This window comes from Tachypleus tridentatus, chromosome 4 (assembly GCF_004210375.1).
Source record: "Tachypleus tridentatus isolate NWPU-2018 chromosome 4, ASM421037v1, whole genome shotgun sequence".
Lineage (NCBI taxonomy): Eukaryota > Metazoa > Arthropoda > Merostomata > Xiphosura > Limulidae > Tachypleus > Tachypleus tridentatus.
The window spans coordinates 78,425,263-78,439,698 of record NC_134828.1 but is presented as its reverse complement, the minus strand read 5'-3'; the positions used below and the strand labels follow the sequence as shown (position 1 = coordinate 78,439,698).

General features: G+C 34.9%; 1 protein-coding gene across 7 annotated transcripts in view; it reads left to right on the top strand.

Annotated features, from left to right (window-relative positions):
- Nucleotides 1-14,436, top strand: part of LOC143249507 (small conductance calcium-activated potassium channel protein 2-like) — a 234,467-nt gene that overhangs the window by 143,078 nt on the left and 76,953 nt on the right. For all 7 annotated transcript variants that reach the window (XM_076499477.1, XM_076499475.1, XM_076499474.1 and 4 more), the window contains one exon: nucleotides 7,939-10,004. In XM_076499477.1, coding sequence (XP_076355592.1) covers nucleotides 8,946-10,004 — 1,059 coding nt within the window. In that variant the 5' untranslated portion in view covers nucleotides 7,939-8,945. The remainder of the gene's footprint in view (nucleotides 1-7,938; nucleotides 10,005-14,436) is intronic.

The window sequence follows — 14,436 nt, the reverse complement described above, 5'->3', positions numbered from 1 at the left end:
ATCAACGTTCTTCCCTGGCCCTCCAGATCACCAGATTTAAACCCCATCGAACATCTTTGGGACGAGTTGGACCGACGTCTGCGACGGTGACAACTTCAACCGCGGACTCTACCTCAGCTTGCAGCAGCTTTGCAGGCTGAGTGGACAGCCATTCCACAGGATGTGATTCGCCACCTCATCGCTTCCATGGGCAGGAGATGCCAAGCAGTTATTGATGCTCACGGGGGGCATACTCGTTATTGACGTTGAGTGACGTTAAACTTCAACTAGTGAGCGTGGACTTTACCTTTGCAGACTTTAGATGTTCAGCAGTGAATGTGCAAAGTTTCACACGTCATACAGAACTACCCGGAATAAACTTGTTAACAATTTGTCTCAAATTTTGCCTTTTGCGTTTCTTTTTTTGAAGAGTATATTTTAGAACGATAAACGCCCTAGTGATATAATTCCGGGTTTCGGAGCTAGCATGTCGTGATCGAATTAACGCAATATACCACAACTTTAAGCTATAGGTGCGTTAAAAGATTAGCAGTCGATCTATTAATGTGGGAGGTTGGAAGACTCACTGAATACCTTCGTTCTTGTCAGTTGTTCGATGCTAAGAATAACAGTAGATGGGCTTAGTAGCGTGAACACAACATACAAATTACAAAACAAATGTTTCACCTTTTAAGATACATCTAAACAGTAAATTGTATGCAATTAATTGCTAAATGTACTTTGTACTGGTAGTGCTTGTTTGAAGTTAAGTAGAAAGCAACACAATAGGCTTTCTGTGGGTTCATCACGAGTATTCATCTCTTTATCTGTTTGTTGAATTTCACGAACTCTCAACTGTAGAGCTACTCTTACCAAAGAAAAGTGTAATTGATCGTCACATTATCACGCTACCAGAGCTGAAAGGACGAGCGTGTCCCGTGACAGGATTCGAATTCGCGACTATTGAATTGGAAGCCCTGATCACATAAAGATGATAACTATTTTACCAGAATTACACGTTCACATAGAAGTGAACGGAACTCCTAGAGCTTCTTGTACTAAACAAAAACATTGTTATTGAATCAGACATATTTTGACAATAATGATATGAATCGCGTTAATTAGCCAAGTATTTGTTACCCAAAAGGAGCGCATAATACCATGCTTCTTAGCTCAACATTACTTGGGCGAAAGGTCTTCCCGGCAATGAATGTAGCAAATATAAAGCTGCTATATAATTAAACAATCTTCTTTACATTTACTTATATCTTCTTAAAATTAAACTGTGACGTTCAGAAGCCGTTTCATACGGAAATACCCGTAAAACCCTTATATAGTATAATGGTTTAATTTTGAAGAATTTTTCATGTGGATTTTTTTTAGTGCTTTGTCCTAATCTGACCTTCTGTAATCAATAGGTTTATAGGTTTATAAGATTAGCTCATTAATTACAGCCCCTTTCCAGGAACCTTCCTCTCAAGCAAAATTGATCAACCTCCATTTTAACTAAATATAAACTAGGAAAACTAAAATGTGCCACACATGACTGATCATAAGGAATTGACACATGCTTTAGGTTAGTATAATATATGAAGGTAATGTAGGTAACGTGGTGTGTATTGATCGCTTGCTCGTGCAACCTCACAACTTCCAGTCATGGTCGATTCCGTTATGTATTTACACTTACCAAATATATGGCGTAACAACTGTGTTCAGTGTAAAATTTTACTATCCAGAGTTTGTCAAGACGTTTAAAGAGTTACAAACCGAAACAAAGGTCAGCAGTATTATATCGAAGGAAATACAATAAACAATTTTCGGTAAGAATAAAGCGCATTAATCGTTTTTAAAAAAACGTATTGAGCACCAACTGTGCTTACAACATTGCGAAGGAAATCGATTGAAACAAATTTTGAAAGGTTTCGAAAAAGCTTTCGATAGCATGCCTTTATGTGTAATATTAATAAATATTTGTATTTATAATTAAAATCGTTTAAAGTAACAAAGTAGTAACGATACATTGTCAATCCTTGGAACTAAATTAATCTGCCACTATTCAATAATAATATCTTTAACGGGTTCCAAACTCACAAACTTTAAAATTTAGTTTCGCTATTTCAAAACGCGCAAGGTGAAGGGAGGTAACTAATTTCTGACGGGTCATTGTTATCTACCGATGCTTCTAATAAATACCTGTCGAAGAATACCTGTCTATATGTCTTAGAAAAGAAAGGTGTGTGTGTGTGTGTGGGGGGGGACACACAGAGATGTTAGGCCTTGCTTTCTGTAATATGCTGCCATCTATTGACAATATTTGACATTTTTCATAGAAAAATACTTTTGACCTTTCTCCAAATCCAGTTCATTATGAATAAATAATAAGTCCTAAGATTTCTCAACAAATATTAATATGTCACCAAGGGATTATCAATTGTGATTTTGTTGCACGTGCATAATTTAATACATAATGAAATAATGATCGAGCGAATGGTCTAAATCTAACCTACAGGAAGTAGGTAAGTGAAATATTCACAGATCTGCAATTACAATAAGGTGAGTTACGTATAAAGATAATTTGTTGAAAAAGCGATAAATCGGTATATGGTAACGAATGTTATAATGAACCACCTAGTTAAATGAGCTTAGAATATTTGATCGATGACTGGAAGGGTATGAAAAAGCTATTTTCGAAGACAAGTGTTAATTCAGAAAAGTTTTAAATACGTTGAGTTAAATATAATTTGTAAAATTGAAGTAACTAAAAATTTTAAAACAGGGCGATTAGAATGGCAGTTGGTTTCGATTCTTTTCCTTCCTCCTATCCACTTAAAACCAACTCCAAAACTTTTCGATTCTAATTTTCACGCAAAAAATTCTAAGATTTCGGGAAAATTACAAAGTTACAATCGACAAGGGCAAACGGGCAGCTGATCTAAGAAACATGAATCACATCTACTTTGCAAGTCTCCCAATTCATCTATTAGAAATCTTTACATCTCTAGACTCCAGTGGGCGTTTGGAAGTTGTTGATATAAAGCATTAAAAAATCGATTTTTTTGTGATGGGATTATATAGAATCATATTATAATTTATACTGTAATAATATTATATATCATAGTTTATAATTTTAAATTATTATTAGTTTGTAACAAGTTTTGCTGTTTATTTGTGTAATGGCAACTACACCCAAAATTTTAAGAATAGAATTGATGCTGAGCCAATATCCATGTCATAATTTATGTTTTACTTTTTCTTGCTAATAGATGGCGCAATGTACTTACGAACTTAACATATTTTGTGTTTCTTGTATTTAACGAAGATTTAGCTCTATGAACAAAGTGTATTTAACGTCAAAATGTTCTAGAAATCTTTAATTCATATCATTGAAATCTCAAGAATATCAACAGTTCCTTGGATCAAAAAGTTTGTATTGGTATATGGCCTTCAAGAAATCTTTTAGTGAACTGTTTGTAAGCCTAACTACTATTTTTAAAATTCTAACTCGATATCGAGTTGTTATTTTTTTTTATCTTTCTTCTTTCTTAAGATGAAAAGTCTGAGAAAGAGTTTTTACCTGGTAATTATCGTCAGTGTCTTCTGATTAAGGAAGTAAATGCACAGTTTTGGTATAAAATATTTTTATAAGGTAGTTTGTCAAATATAATAATAGAAAAGTTGTTTCAATTACTACGTAACACTTAGTTTCTTCTTTATGTTTGTTAATTTCTTGATATTTTTCCGTTGAGCTTTCTTATTCGTGTTAGTTGCTCACCTCTGCCTTCAGTGGCTTAGCGGTATGTTTGCGAACTTACAATGATGAACACTGTACATAACTGTATAATAGGAGAATGTAAAGACCTATATTCGATAAAGAGAAAAATTAACACTATGACTTGTATAAGTAGGCTTAACTACAAACAATAGTAATTTGATATTGCCATTGATGCACTTAACAGTAATAAAGCAAACACATCTGTTTGGATAGTCAGTTTTACTAATAGAGTGGCTTTCTAATTTGCTTTTGTGTGTGTGTGTGCGTGTGCTGTTCTAGACAAAACTTGTTTGTTTGTTTGTTTGTAATTAAGCACAAAGCTACACAATGGGCTTTCTATGCACTGCCGACCATGGATATCGACAATTGGTTTCTTGCATTTTAAGTCCGAAAGATATACCACTGTGCCACTGAGAGGCTAGATGAAACTAGGGGAGATTTAATTTTAAACAAAATTTAAGTTGTGTTCTTAGGGAAATTAATTTCGATTTACATTTAATGTTTAGAACTAAGAAATCTACAAAATAAAAGGAATAAGATATCCACATAGGCAACAAAAATCATAAAACAATAATTTGTCTTTATATCCATTACTTTGGATTCTATTATGTCATGCACGCCTGTTCATCAAATGTATTCATGTTTAATCCAAGCTAAGAAAGCCAATACCATGTAATACCAGTATTTATTTCAGCTGCCAATAAATATCGGTTTTAATGCTGGGCTGAACTATTACAGCACACCAGTAGTACAATGGTACACCTGCGGTCTCATACTGCACGAAAGCAGGATTAGATACCCGTGGTGGACAAAGCACAGATAGCTTTACGCATATATAACAATCAAGACCCAGTAATATGAAATACATTTTTACCAATAATTTATATTGATTAAATTATGTTTAACCTTACACTAGATATGTAAACATGACTTTAACCTGTTGACTGTCAAGTATTTCAGCTGCTACGGCAGCTCCTTCTAATGCTTCTTAATTTTGTAACTTTTTTCGTGACGCCATTTTGGATCGCAAGTGAAACAATTTGTAAGTAGGTCAAATGCATGTATGGTGCTGACATCTAGCGTTGAAGTTAGGTATTATTGACAACGAATTAACTCGTCCGTGGCACTGTGTTACCGATCGGCTTGGACGAGTTATCTTGTCTTCGGCACTGAACCGGTTAAACCGAAATATACTTAAATATTTTGTAATATTCAAATAAGTAAGTACTCGAAAAGTTATTCTATCAAGTTTAAAAATAGTTTTAAAAGTTATTTTATAAAATTCAAATGGTAACAACTAGAACTAGAGATTTAGCAGTTTGAAAAACAAGGATAGCGTAAACATAGAAGGAAATTTGTTTGTTTTTTGAGGTTCGCTAGCTGTCCCTAACTTGGCTACTTTTTTACCAACGAATAGTGGGATTGATCGTAACATTATAATTCCCCCACGGCTAAAAGAGTAACCATGTTTAGTATTACGAGGATTCGAACCCGTGCCCCTCGGATTAGGCCCTAATCACCTGGCCATGCCGGACATAGAAGCACATGAGATAAAGAAAATTGCGAGATTAATAAAAATGCAACTTCACTACATTTGCCATATTCTTTTATTAATAACTGTCTTACGGCCTCTTGGCAGCAGAGTTGGGGGTTTATAAAGTTCTGAGTTCGATTCCCCCGCGAAACACAGAATCGATAGTGCATCATCTAGCTTAGCACTTAATAACAAACAATCAGATATGAATAGTTTACTTTAAACAAGTAAAAAAAAACAGCTACATGTAAAGTAATCCAGACAACACCTTTAAAGAATATTCTGAAGTATAATTAATATATTTTTCCTTAAATAATAAGAACAGATAAAATCAGTTGTTTGGTTAGTGAGTTTTTTAGTGAAGCCACAATGGGCTATCTGGTGTGCCCTCCACTGGAAATCGAATTCTTAGATTTTAGCATTTTAAGTCTGCAGACTTACTGCTGTCCCTCTAGGGACACTAATAACAAATTATAGAGGCTTTCCTTTTCTTAAAAAAAGTTTCTGTTTTGGTTTTCATGCTTTGCGCTGATTTTGTTTCCTTTCAAAGCAACACAACAGTGCACGTTCTTTAAAGAGTGAAGTTAAATCGTTGTCTGGGAGGAGTAGCGAAGTTACAGTAAAAACAAAGACATTATTTTACTTAAAAACAAAATTTCTGAGAAAGAACAGAAAGACGTACTCTGTGTATTAGGTGTCTATACCATTATTTTCGAATTAACTAGACCCCAGTGGCTCAGCGGTATGTGTGCGGACTTACAACGCTAAAAACCGGGTTTCGATACCTGTGGTGGGTAGAGCACAGATAGCCAGTCCATTGTGTAGTTTTGTGCTTATTTCAAAAAGAACAACAATATCTAATTAATTAAAATTTAACATTTTTTTCAATTTGTCTGATGTAAGCTACTTTACTTGTATAAAGCGGTCTGTATATATTGAATCACATGCTGTGGGAAATATATGTGTTTTAAACAGCATTATTTATATTTAACTAGCAAATTAGTACCTTTGCTGCAACAGTACTTCTTTAACTATAGAATTTATATAATAATAGAATGTATTCTAATTGCAGACACCGAAATCTGTAGATCTAACGTGAGTTAAATGTTTATTAATAATGGCCTGTATTTGATAAAGAGATAAATTAACACTATGACTTGTGTAAGTTTTTGCTCCACTTTACTCGCGGCCAATCTTTACCGTACTTAATACCATCAATAAATACGTGTTTGCTACATTGCAATCAGAGGCTCAATTCCCCTCGGTGGACATAGCAGACAGCCCGCTGTGGCTTTGTTATAAAACACACACATTCTCTCTGAGACTTAGCGTTAGACCGTTTAAAAACTTTGGTATGCTGTTTTACAAAATGTCTACTAAAATATATTTTGCCCGGCTTGGCCAGGTGGTTAATTAAGGTACCGGACGCGCAATCCGAGGGTGGCGGGTTCGAATCATCCGTCACACCAAACAAACAGTTCGCTCTTTCAACCGTCGAGGCATTATAATGTGACGGTCAAGCCCACTATTCGTTGGTAAAAGAGTAGCCCAAGAGTTGGCGGTGGGTGGTGATAACTAGCTGCCTTCCCTCTAGGCATATAACCTATAAAATGAAGCCTGAAGTTTTCTTATTTGGTGCTGCAGTATTGATTGAACCATTTGCGTTGTACCAAGGTCATAGTTCGAATCTCGTCTTGTCTCAGCTTTCATTTCTTATGAAAGGAACGAACAAAAATATCATTGTTACTTGCGTCAGAGTTTTGCACAAGACATGCTCTCTCACGAATTAGGGATTGTACATAAGTTCAACATATTAAGTTGGCTCTTTAAGTTACCTTGATAAACAGATATATGCGAGTTGAACGTTTACATCCGTTCATTAGAACTGATTCAATTAAAGATAATTTAAACTTTCCTTCGGTCAGTCAAACAACTTTAATCAAATTATTTTGATTGGGTAGCAGAAAGCGAACTGTGTCTTTATTTTAAAGGAAACTGGTAGAAAATTATAATAAAATTTACTATTACTGCGAGGACACGTGAAAGTATAGAATCTTGTTTCAGTTTAACATAACGTTCCGTAATAGTGGATAACTGCGAGGACACGTGAAAGTATAGAATCTTGTTTCAGTTTAACATAACGTTCCAGAGGCGTGTGTGTAAAAAGTTATTTAATAATAGATATCTGTTTAATTAAAGATGTTACTGAAGTAAACATTAAGAGTAAATAAGTAACAATTCTAGGTATATGCTAAGCTGTATTATTTTTTATTAAATGAAGAAAACTTTATATTCTGAAGCATTTGATCACATACTAAATTATCTACACTTTTATAAATATCATCTGGAGCAGTCTATAGGTGTCGCAGTAAAATGTTTCTCACGTCCATGGTAGCAACTCCTAAAACGTACAAACATGGATTTTACAAAGGTTACGTCAACCAGTTATAAAATGTTTAGATGTATAGAAACTGCTGTATTCGTATTTATTTTTTGAAATGATGGTGTAACTTCAGTAAATCCTGCACTTCTTCAGTGTACATTGTAAGAGCATTCCAAATTATCTTCTTTAAGATATTAAGATAAATACATTAAACATCGAAAATACTAAGTTATGTTCCTTATATATATATTTTTTTGTTCTCCATTTTAGAAACGAAGAGGTAAAAGAAGGAATCCTGTTGCAGAACTCTACCTTGCAGTAAAGATTTTAAACAGCTAGGAAGGAAAGGAGTTTTACTGCTATACACTGTTCACAGTGGAGATTACAATTTTCTGTACTTGTCCTTAGGAAAGGAAGGAGCTTTACTGCTATGCACTGTTCACAGTAAAGATTACAATTTTCTGTGCTTGTCCTTAGGAAAGGAAGGAGCACTACTACTTAAACACTGTTCATATTAAAAATTACAATTTTCTGTGCTAATCCTTAGGAAAGGAAGGAGCTTTACTGCTTTACACTGTTCATAATAGAGAGTACAATTTTCTGTGCTTGTCCTTAGGAAAGGAAGGAGCTTTACTGCTATACACTGTTCATAGTAAAAATTACAGTTTTCTGTTCTAATCCTTAGGAAAGGAAGGAGCTTTACTGTGTTACTCTGTTCACTATAAACATTACAATTTTCTGTGTTAATCCTTAGGAAAGGAAGGAGCTTTACTGCTATACACTGTTCAGAGTAGAGATTACAATTTTCTGTACTTGTCCTTAGGAAAGGAAGGAGCTTTACTGCTATACACTGTTGCAGTAGAGAATAAATTTTTCTGTGTTAATTCTTAGGAAAGGAAGGTGCTTTACTGTGTTACTTTGTTTACTATAAACATTACAATTTTCTGTGTTAAACCTTAGGAAAGGAAGGAGCTTTACTGTGTTACTCTGTTCACTATAAACATTACAGTTTTCTGTGTTAATGCTTGGAAAAAGATAGAACTTTACTGTAGTACTCGATAATAATTAAGATTTTTGTACTTATGAAGCTCAAGATGAAGCTTAAATGTTTCGAAAGTCTTTTGAAACAAACGGTTGTTGAAACCAAACTATTGAGTGATGACTCAAATAAGCAGTTAATACCTTAATTTATTTCAGAGAACTGATAAACTTGAAATTAAAAAAAAATTAATAATCGAGATTTTTATTATTGCACTCATATGGTTTGACCTTTAAATATGTCCCTAGCATTGGTAACCCCACCAGGTGAAGAGTCATGGATTGCTGACTCGCAGGATTACCTCTCGGAAACGACTCAAAAAGTAGGTTTCCCACCCAGCTTGTGCATTAGTGGCGCAGACAGTGATGTCGATTCTCCTTCCAAACCTCATCTAAACATGTTATCGGTTCACAAACAGAATCCTTTACATTTTGGTCGCATGCATTCTGAACCCGAGCGCCCTCTACCGTTAGTAGAGTTCCGCCAACTAGAACAACCTGCTGACACGGACACTTCTCAATCAAATTATCGGTCCTGCCCAGAGATTCGGCCGGACATTCAGATTCAAAAAGTAGATACTGTGAGCAAGAAAAAGGAAGAGTTAGTTACAGCGCCCTCTCCAATTACTTACTACGATGAGTTAGATAACAGTAAAGCAGAAAATAAGCCGAGAACACATCTCTGGCCTCCGCACATGCGGCAGGGCTTAAGCGCGCGGCTAGAACATTCATTTTTAACACGAACAATATCCCGAGAAAGTGTGGGTTTATCTAGTACAGGGATTTCTACAAACGAAACATTGCCTTTAGTACCACCACCGATATCTACTATTTCCTCGTCTTGTCCACCGCTTCAGTACGTCGGGGTTCAGCAGTCAGTTACAACGTCTCTCCGACAACTTCATCGGGCGGAAAAAGAGAGAGAGAACGAGATAGTTCAGATTGCCGCCGGCTCCATGCGGATCAATGGAGCTCTCCGACATTTTAAACAGCTACGTAAGCCCAGGTCAACTATGTCCATTCCATCATCCATGAAAACCCAACAGCAGAATTCCACGGACAGCGAGAACCCCGGAATCGCCTTGGTCGGAGTAAACAGTGAATGTCCACAATTCTCGGAGAACAAAAAATCCATCTCCAAGTTTCACAAGCCCAGCGTGGGCTATCGCCTTGGGCGTAGGAAAGCGCTCTTTGAAAAACGGAAACGAATCAGTGACTATGCTCTGGTTATGGCTATGTTTGGGATAGGGATGATGGTTCTGGAAAACGAACTTTCAGCTGCTAACGTATATACAAAGGTTAGTGTTAGTGAGATTTAGTGAATATGTGTGCTTTTAATATGATGTATTATTCAATGAATTAGTGTTAGAGGGATTTAATGAATGTATGTATTTTTAATCTGATGTAATATTCGATGAATTAGTGTTAGTGACCTTTAGTGTATATGTATATTTTTAATATGATATATTATTCAATGAATTAGTGTCGGAGAACTTTAATGTATATATGTATTTTAATCTGATATATTATTCAATGAAACCTATTTTGATCTGAAGTTTTTCCTTCAAATAAAAATAAGTAAGAAATGACAACGTGAATAGAATAAGCAACACGATTTTAGCACTTTGGTTTCATTTTTTATTTTGCTTTTCAACAAATGCCTCCCAGTAATCAGCGATACGTTTATAATAGTAAAATCCGGGGCTTACTTTTATATGGTGGACAGAAGTGCAGGTGATTCACTGTAAAAGATAATAAACTTAATAAAATATTATAGCTGATTTGGGACAGAAATTTGAAGAAGACGAAACTTTTTGTTTTCTAATTACAGTTTATTAGGGTAAATAATTTTTGTATGTATATATATATATATATATACGATAAAACTGCCACCACTGAGATAAGTCAGTTAGTGGGATGAAATTTCCATTGGAAGTTGGATGTTTCACTTCTTGGTCAACTGTAAATACATAAATCAACTCGTTTTGTTGTTGCTGTTGTAAACTAGCAGTTAAATCGATGTAACTGCTAGAACTAAATGTCAAGTTTCGTTGTGTTCAAAATGTTTCGCTTGTTAAAGTTGTGTAATTCACAGTTCGATTAAGATGTAATATCAGTCGTAGAAACACTTGTGCAAGGATTACTTGTATAATTCGTGCATTTGTGGAACTAGAAAAGTTTAGTTTCAATGTGTCAACATGGTTTCATTTCAAGAGCAGTATATCTAGGCATGTTTACATGTACGACATCATCACTCAACAGAATTACTTTCGGTAGGCACGTAATTTTCTTATGAATATTCAACACTCACAATTCCTATCAAACATACTTAATTAAGAGAATAAAACAGAAACGCTCGTGTTGGCCAGTAATGAACTTTATATTCCAGTTTGTATGACCCGGCATGGCAAGGTGGTTAGAGCGCCCTACTCGTAATCTGAGGATCGTGGGTTTGAATCTCCGTCGCACCAAATATGCTCGCCCTTTCAGCCGTGGGGATGTCATAATGTGACGGTCAATCCCACTATTTGTTCGTAAAAGAGGAGCCCAAGAGTTGGCGGTGGGTGGTGATGACTAGCTGCCTTCTCTCTAGCCTTATGCTACTAAATTAAGGACAACCAGCGCAGGTAGCCCTCATGTAGTTTTGCGCGAAATTTAAAAAACAAATAAAGAAATCGAAGTTGTACTGTTTAGATAATATACCAGTGTATCGGTGATTAAATCTAGTTTCATTTTTTCAGTGATTAAGCATCAGCTAAGAAATCGGATTCGATTATACTAAATGACGTAAATCACTGTATCATAAAGCAGTGAGAATAATGTTTAAGTAGTGAGATTAGGGAACAAACTGCGCGTTTTCTCGTAAATTTTAACTTTTTTGTATGTTTAGCTTTGACACTTACTTTCGTACTTGTCCCTCTCTCAGTCCAGCTACTTATAAAGGTTCATATTGAGCATTCTCAATTTTATACAATTATTGTAATAAAGCACATTGTCTCTCTCCAGCCAATAGTAAGTTTTACTACCCCATTGTATGTCAATACTAAAGTGGAAATTCTCTACTCAGTCAATAGAAGTGCTTGTATTGAATATTTACTACCACGTTTTCTATGTATACTAAAGTGAAACGTCTCTCCTCAGCTAATGAAAGTGCTTATATTGAATATTTACCCATATCAAAGATTATTTTTTCATCCAATAAAAGTGCTTAGATTAATCATACAGAACCTTGTGTTCTTATATACCGAAATTGCACGAACTTCTCAACCTCGCTATAAAGACAAATATTCAGTTAGAACCATGGTCAAAGTCATAATAAAACTGAAGATTTTGCTTAACGAACAGATGGTCATGCTCTCAAGCGTGCTGATCTAGAGATCAATTAATGTAAGTTTCAACAACTAAACAAAATTAGTGTTATTAAGTGACTCTCGGATCAACTGCGTAATATTTCACTTTTACCACTGATGTTAAAGTGTTTTTTAATCCGAGATCGTTTCACGCCTGAATAAAATATGGGAAAATAAACAAACTACTCGATTTTAGTTGATCACATAAAAGAGAACATTATAAGTGCCCCGCATGGTTAGGGCGCTTGACTTCCAATCTGAGAGTCGCGGATTCGAATTCCCATCACACCAAACATGCTCTCACCCTTTCAGCTGTGGAGGAATTATTATGTTACGGTCAATCCAACTATTTGTTGGTAAAAGAGTAGCCCAAGAGTTGGCGGTGGTCGTTGATGACTAGATGCCTTCCCTCTTGTCTTACGCTGATAAATTGGAGACGGCTAGCACAGATGGTCCTTGTGTAACATTGCGTGAAATTCAAAACAAACCACACCACTAAACCTGATTCTTGGCAAGACGTTTGGTATTTGCATGTATGGAGACGAGCCTACTTCATGAATTATATATAACATTATAAATATATATTGACCACTTTTTACAAGCATTGCATTTTGCTATATAAATTACACTATATAAAGTGTTTATATAAAGAGTTGTGAAGTTTTATTGTTTACATATGAATAGACTGTTTTACCCCTGGTGCTGCAAGACACATTTTCACTACATATAGATTTCTGACATTACATTGTAATGTCGAAAATTTCTTTCTGGTTTCAATTTCTTAAAAGGTCTCTGTTTAGTAGGTTTATAATGCATTGCATCTCTTTATATCTTTAGCTTATTACCTTTCTAGCATTATGATATTATGTGGTTATCATTTCCCGTTTCTACAACTTTGTTTCTTTAAGCTCAAAGTCGCACAATAGTATTCCTGTACATTGCCTATTGTATAGGGATCGAATTCAGTGTTTTAACACTATAAGTCCTTCAGGTTTATGTTGGGCCACCAGGGCTCTCCAACACCTACGAATTAGGTTAAATTCATCGCATTTCTTTAGATGTTCGGTAAGCTTAGTAACTAATTAATTTGAATTAATTATATTATTGAGTTTAAATTCTCTTTCAACTGCTACGAAGCAAGTTTTATAGTAAGGCATAGAAGTACAACGGTAGTGATACGGATAATGATAATATGAACATAAGCAATTAAAAAAAAGGAAATGATCTCTTAGTCTGATATAAAAACTATTGGCAAAAAATACTAAAGGTGGTCTTTCAAAGTCCTAAGATTCATTATTCTAAACGATTCGCTCAGAAGACGACCATATTGAACCGGAGTTAACATTTAGTTCTTTTCATCGTTTTGGTGAATTGGTTAAGGTTCTGAAAGAAGTGATATATTCGTCGTGAACCACAATATATTCTCGTAGCTAGTTGAGTGTATAAAGAAATGTGTTTTGTTTCTTTGTTTTGGTAATTATTGTCAGACTTGTTGTAATTTTAAGAAATTAATTGTTAAAAGATGTAAGGATATTACGCCTTTCTGGGAAACTATTATAGAGTATTGACGCAGTTTACAGTGAAGAATGCATAAAGTTAAGTTTACTTGTTAACTTATTCAAATACAACAATCGATGTTTAACACAAAAGTTACAGGTGCGTATCAGTATTTTATTCTCAAATGTCTTACAATGATTAGTAAATACTATATTGTGAGCATTACCAATATAACATATAATAACAAATACATTTATTTGTTAGAAAATTCTGCTAATAATTACGAATGGGTACTTTTTTTATAAATATATTTTGAACATGATTCAATTCAACTTATAATAACAAACGTAAATACAGAAATAAATATTTAAGTAATTATTAATCTCCAAATATTTCTTCTTTACCTCTTTATCTTCTGTTTTGAAAATTCTTCATTGTATTTACACAATATTTCTTATTTTTCATTTCATCACCTTCAAAACCCGTTATTATCCTTTCATTCTTATGTTCTCTATTACGTTGGAAATTCTTGTTTTTTTATTGCATCTTTTGTTACACGTTCACACTTGATCCATGTTCTCTTTTTACACCTTATACGTTTCCATTCTCTTGTTTGCGCCATTCTGTATGAAGGTTACTAGATCTCAGTGGCCCGGCATGGCCAGGTGGTTAAGGCACTAGACTCGTAATCCGAGGGTCGCGGGTTCAAATCCTTGTCATATCTTGTCATGCTCGTCCTTTCAGCCGTGGGGGCGTTATAATGTGACGTTCAGTTGCACTATTCGTTAGTAAAAGAGTAGCTCAAGAGTTGGCGGTGGGCGGTGATGACTTGCTGCCTTCCCTCTATTCTTACACTGCTAAATTAGGGACGGATAGCGCAGAT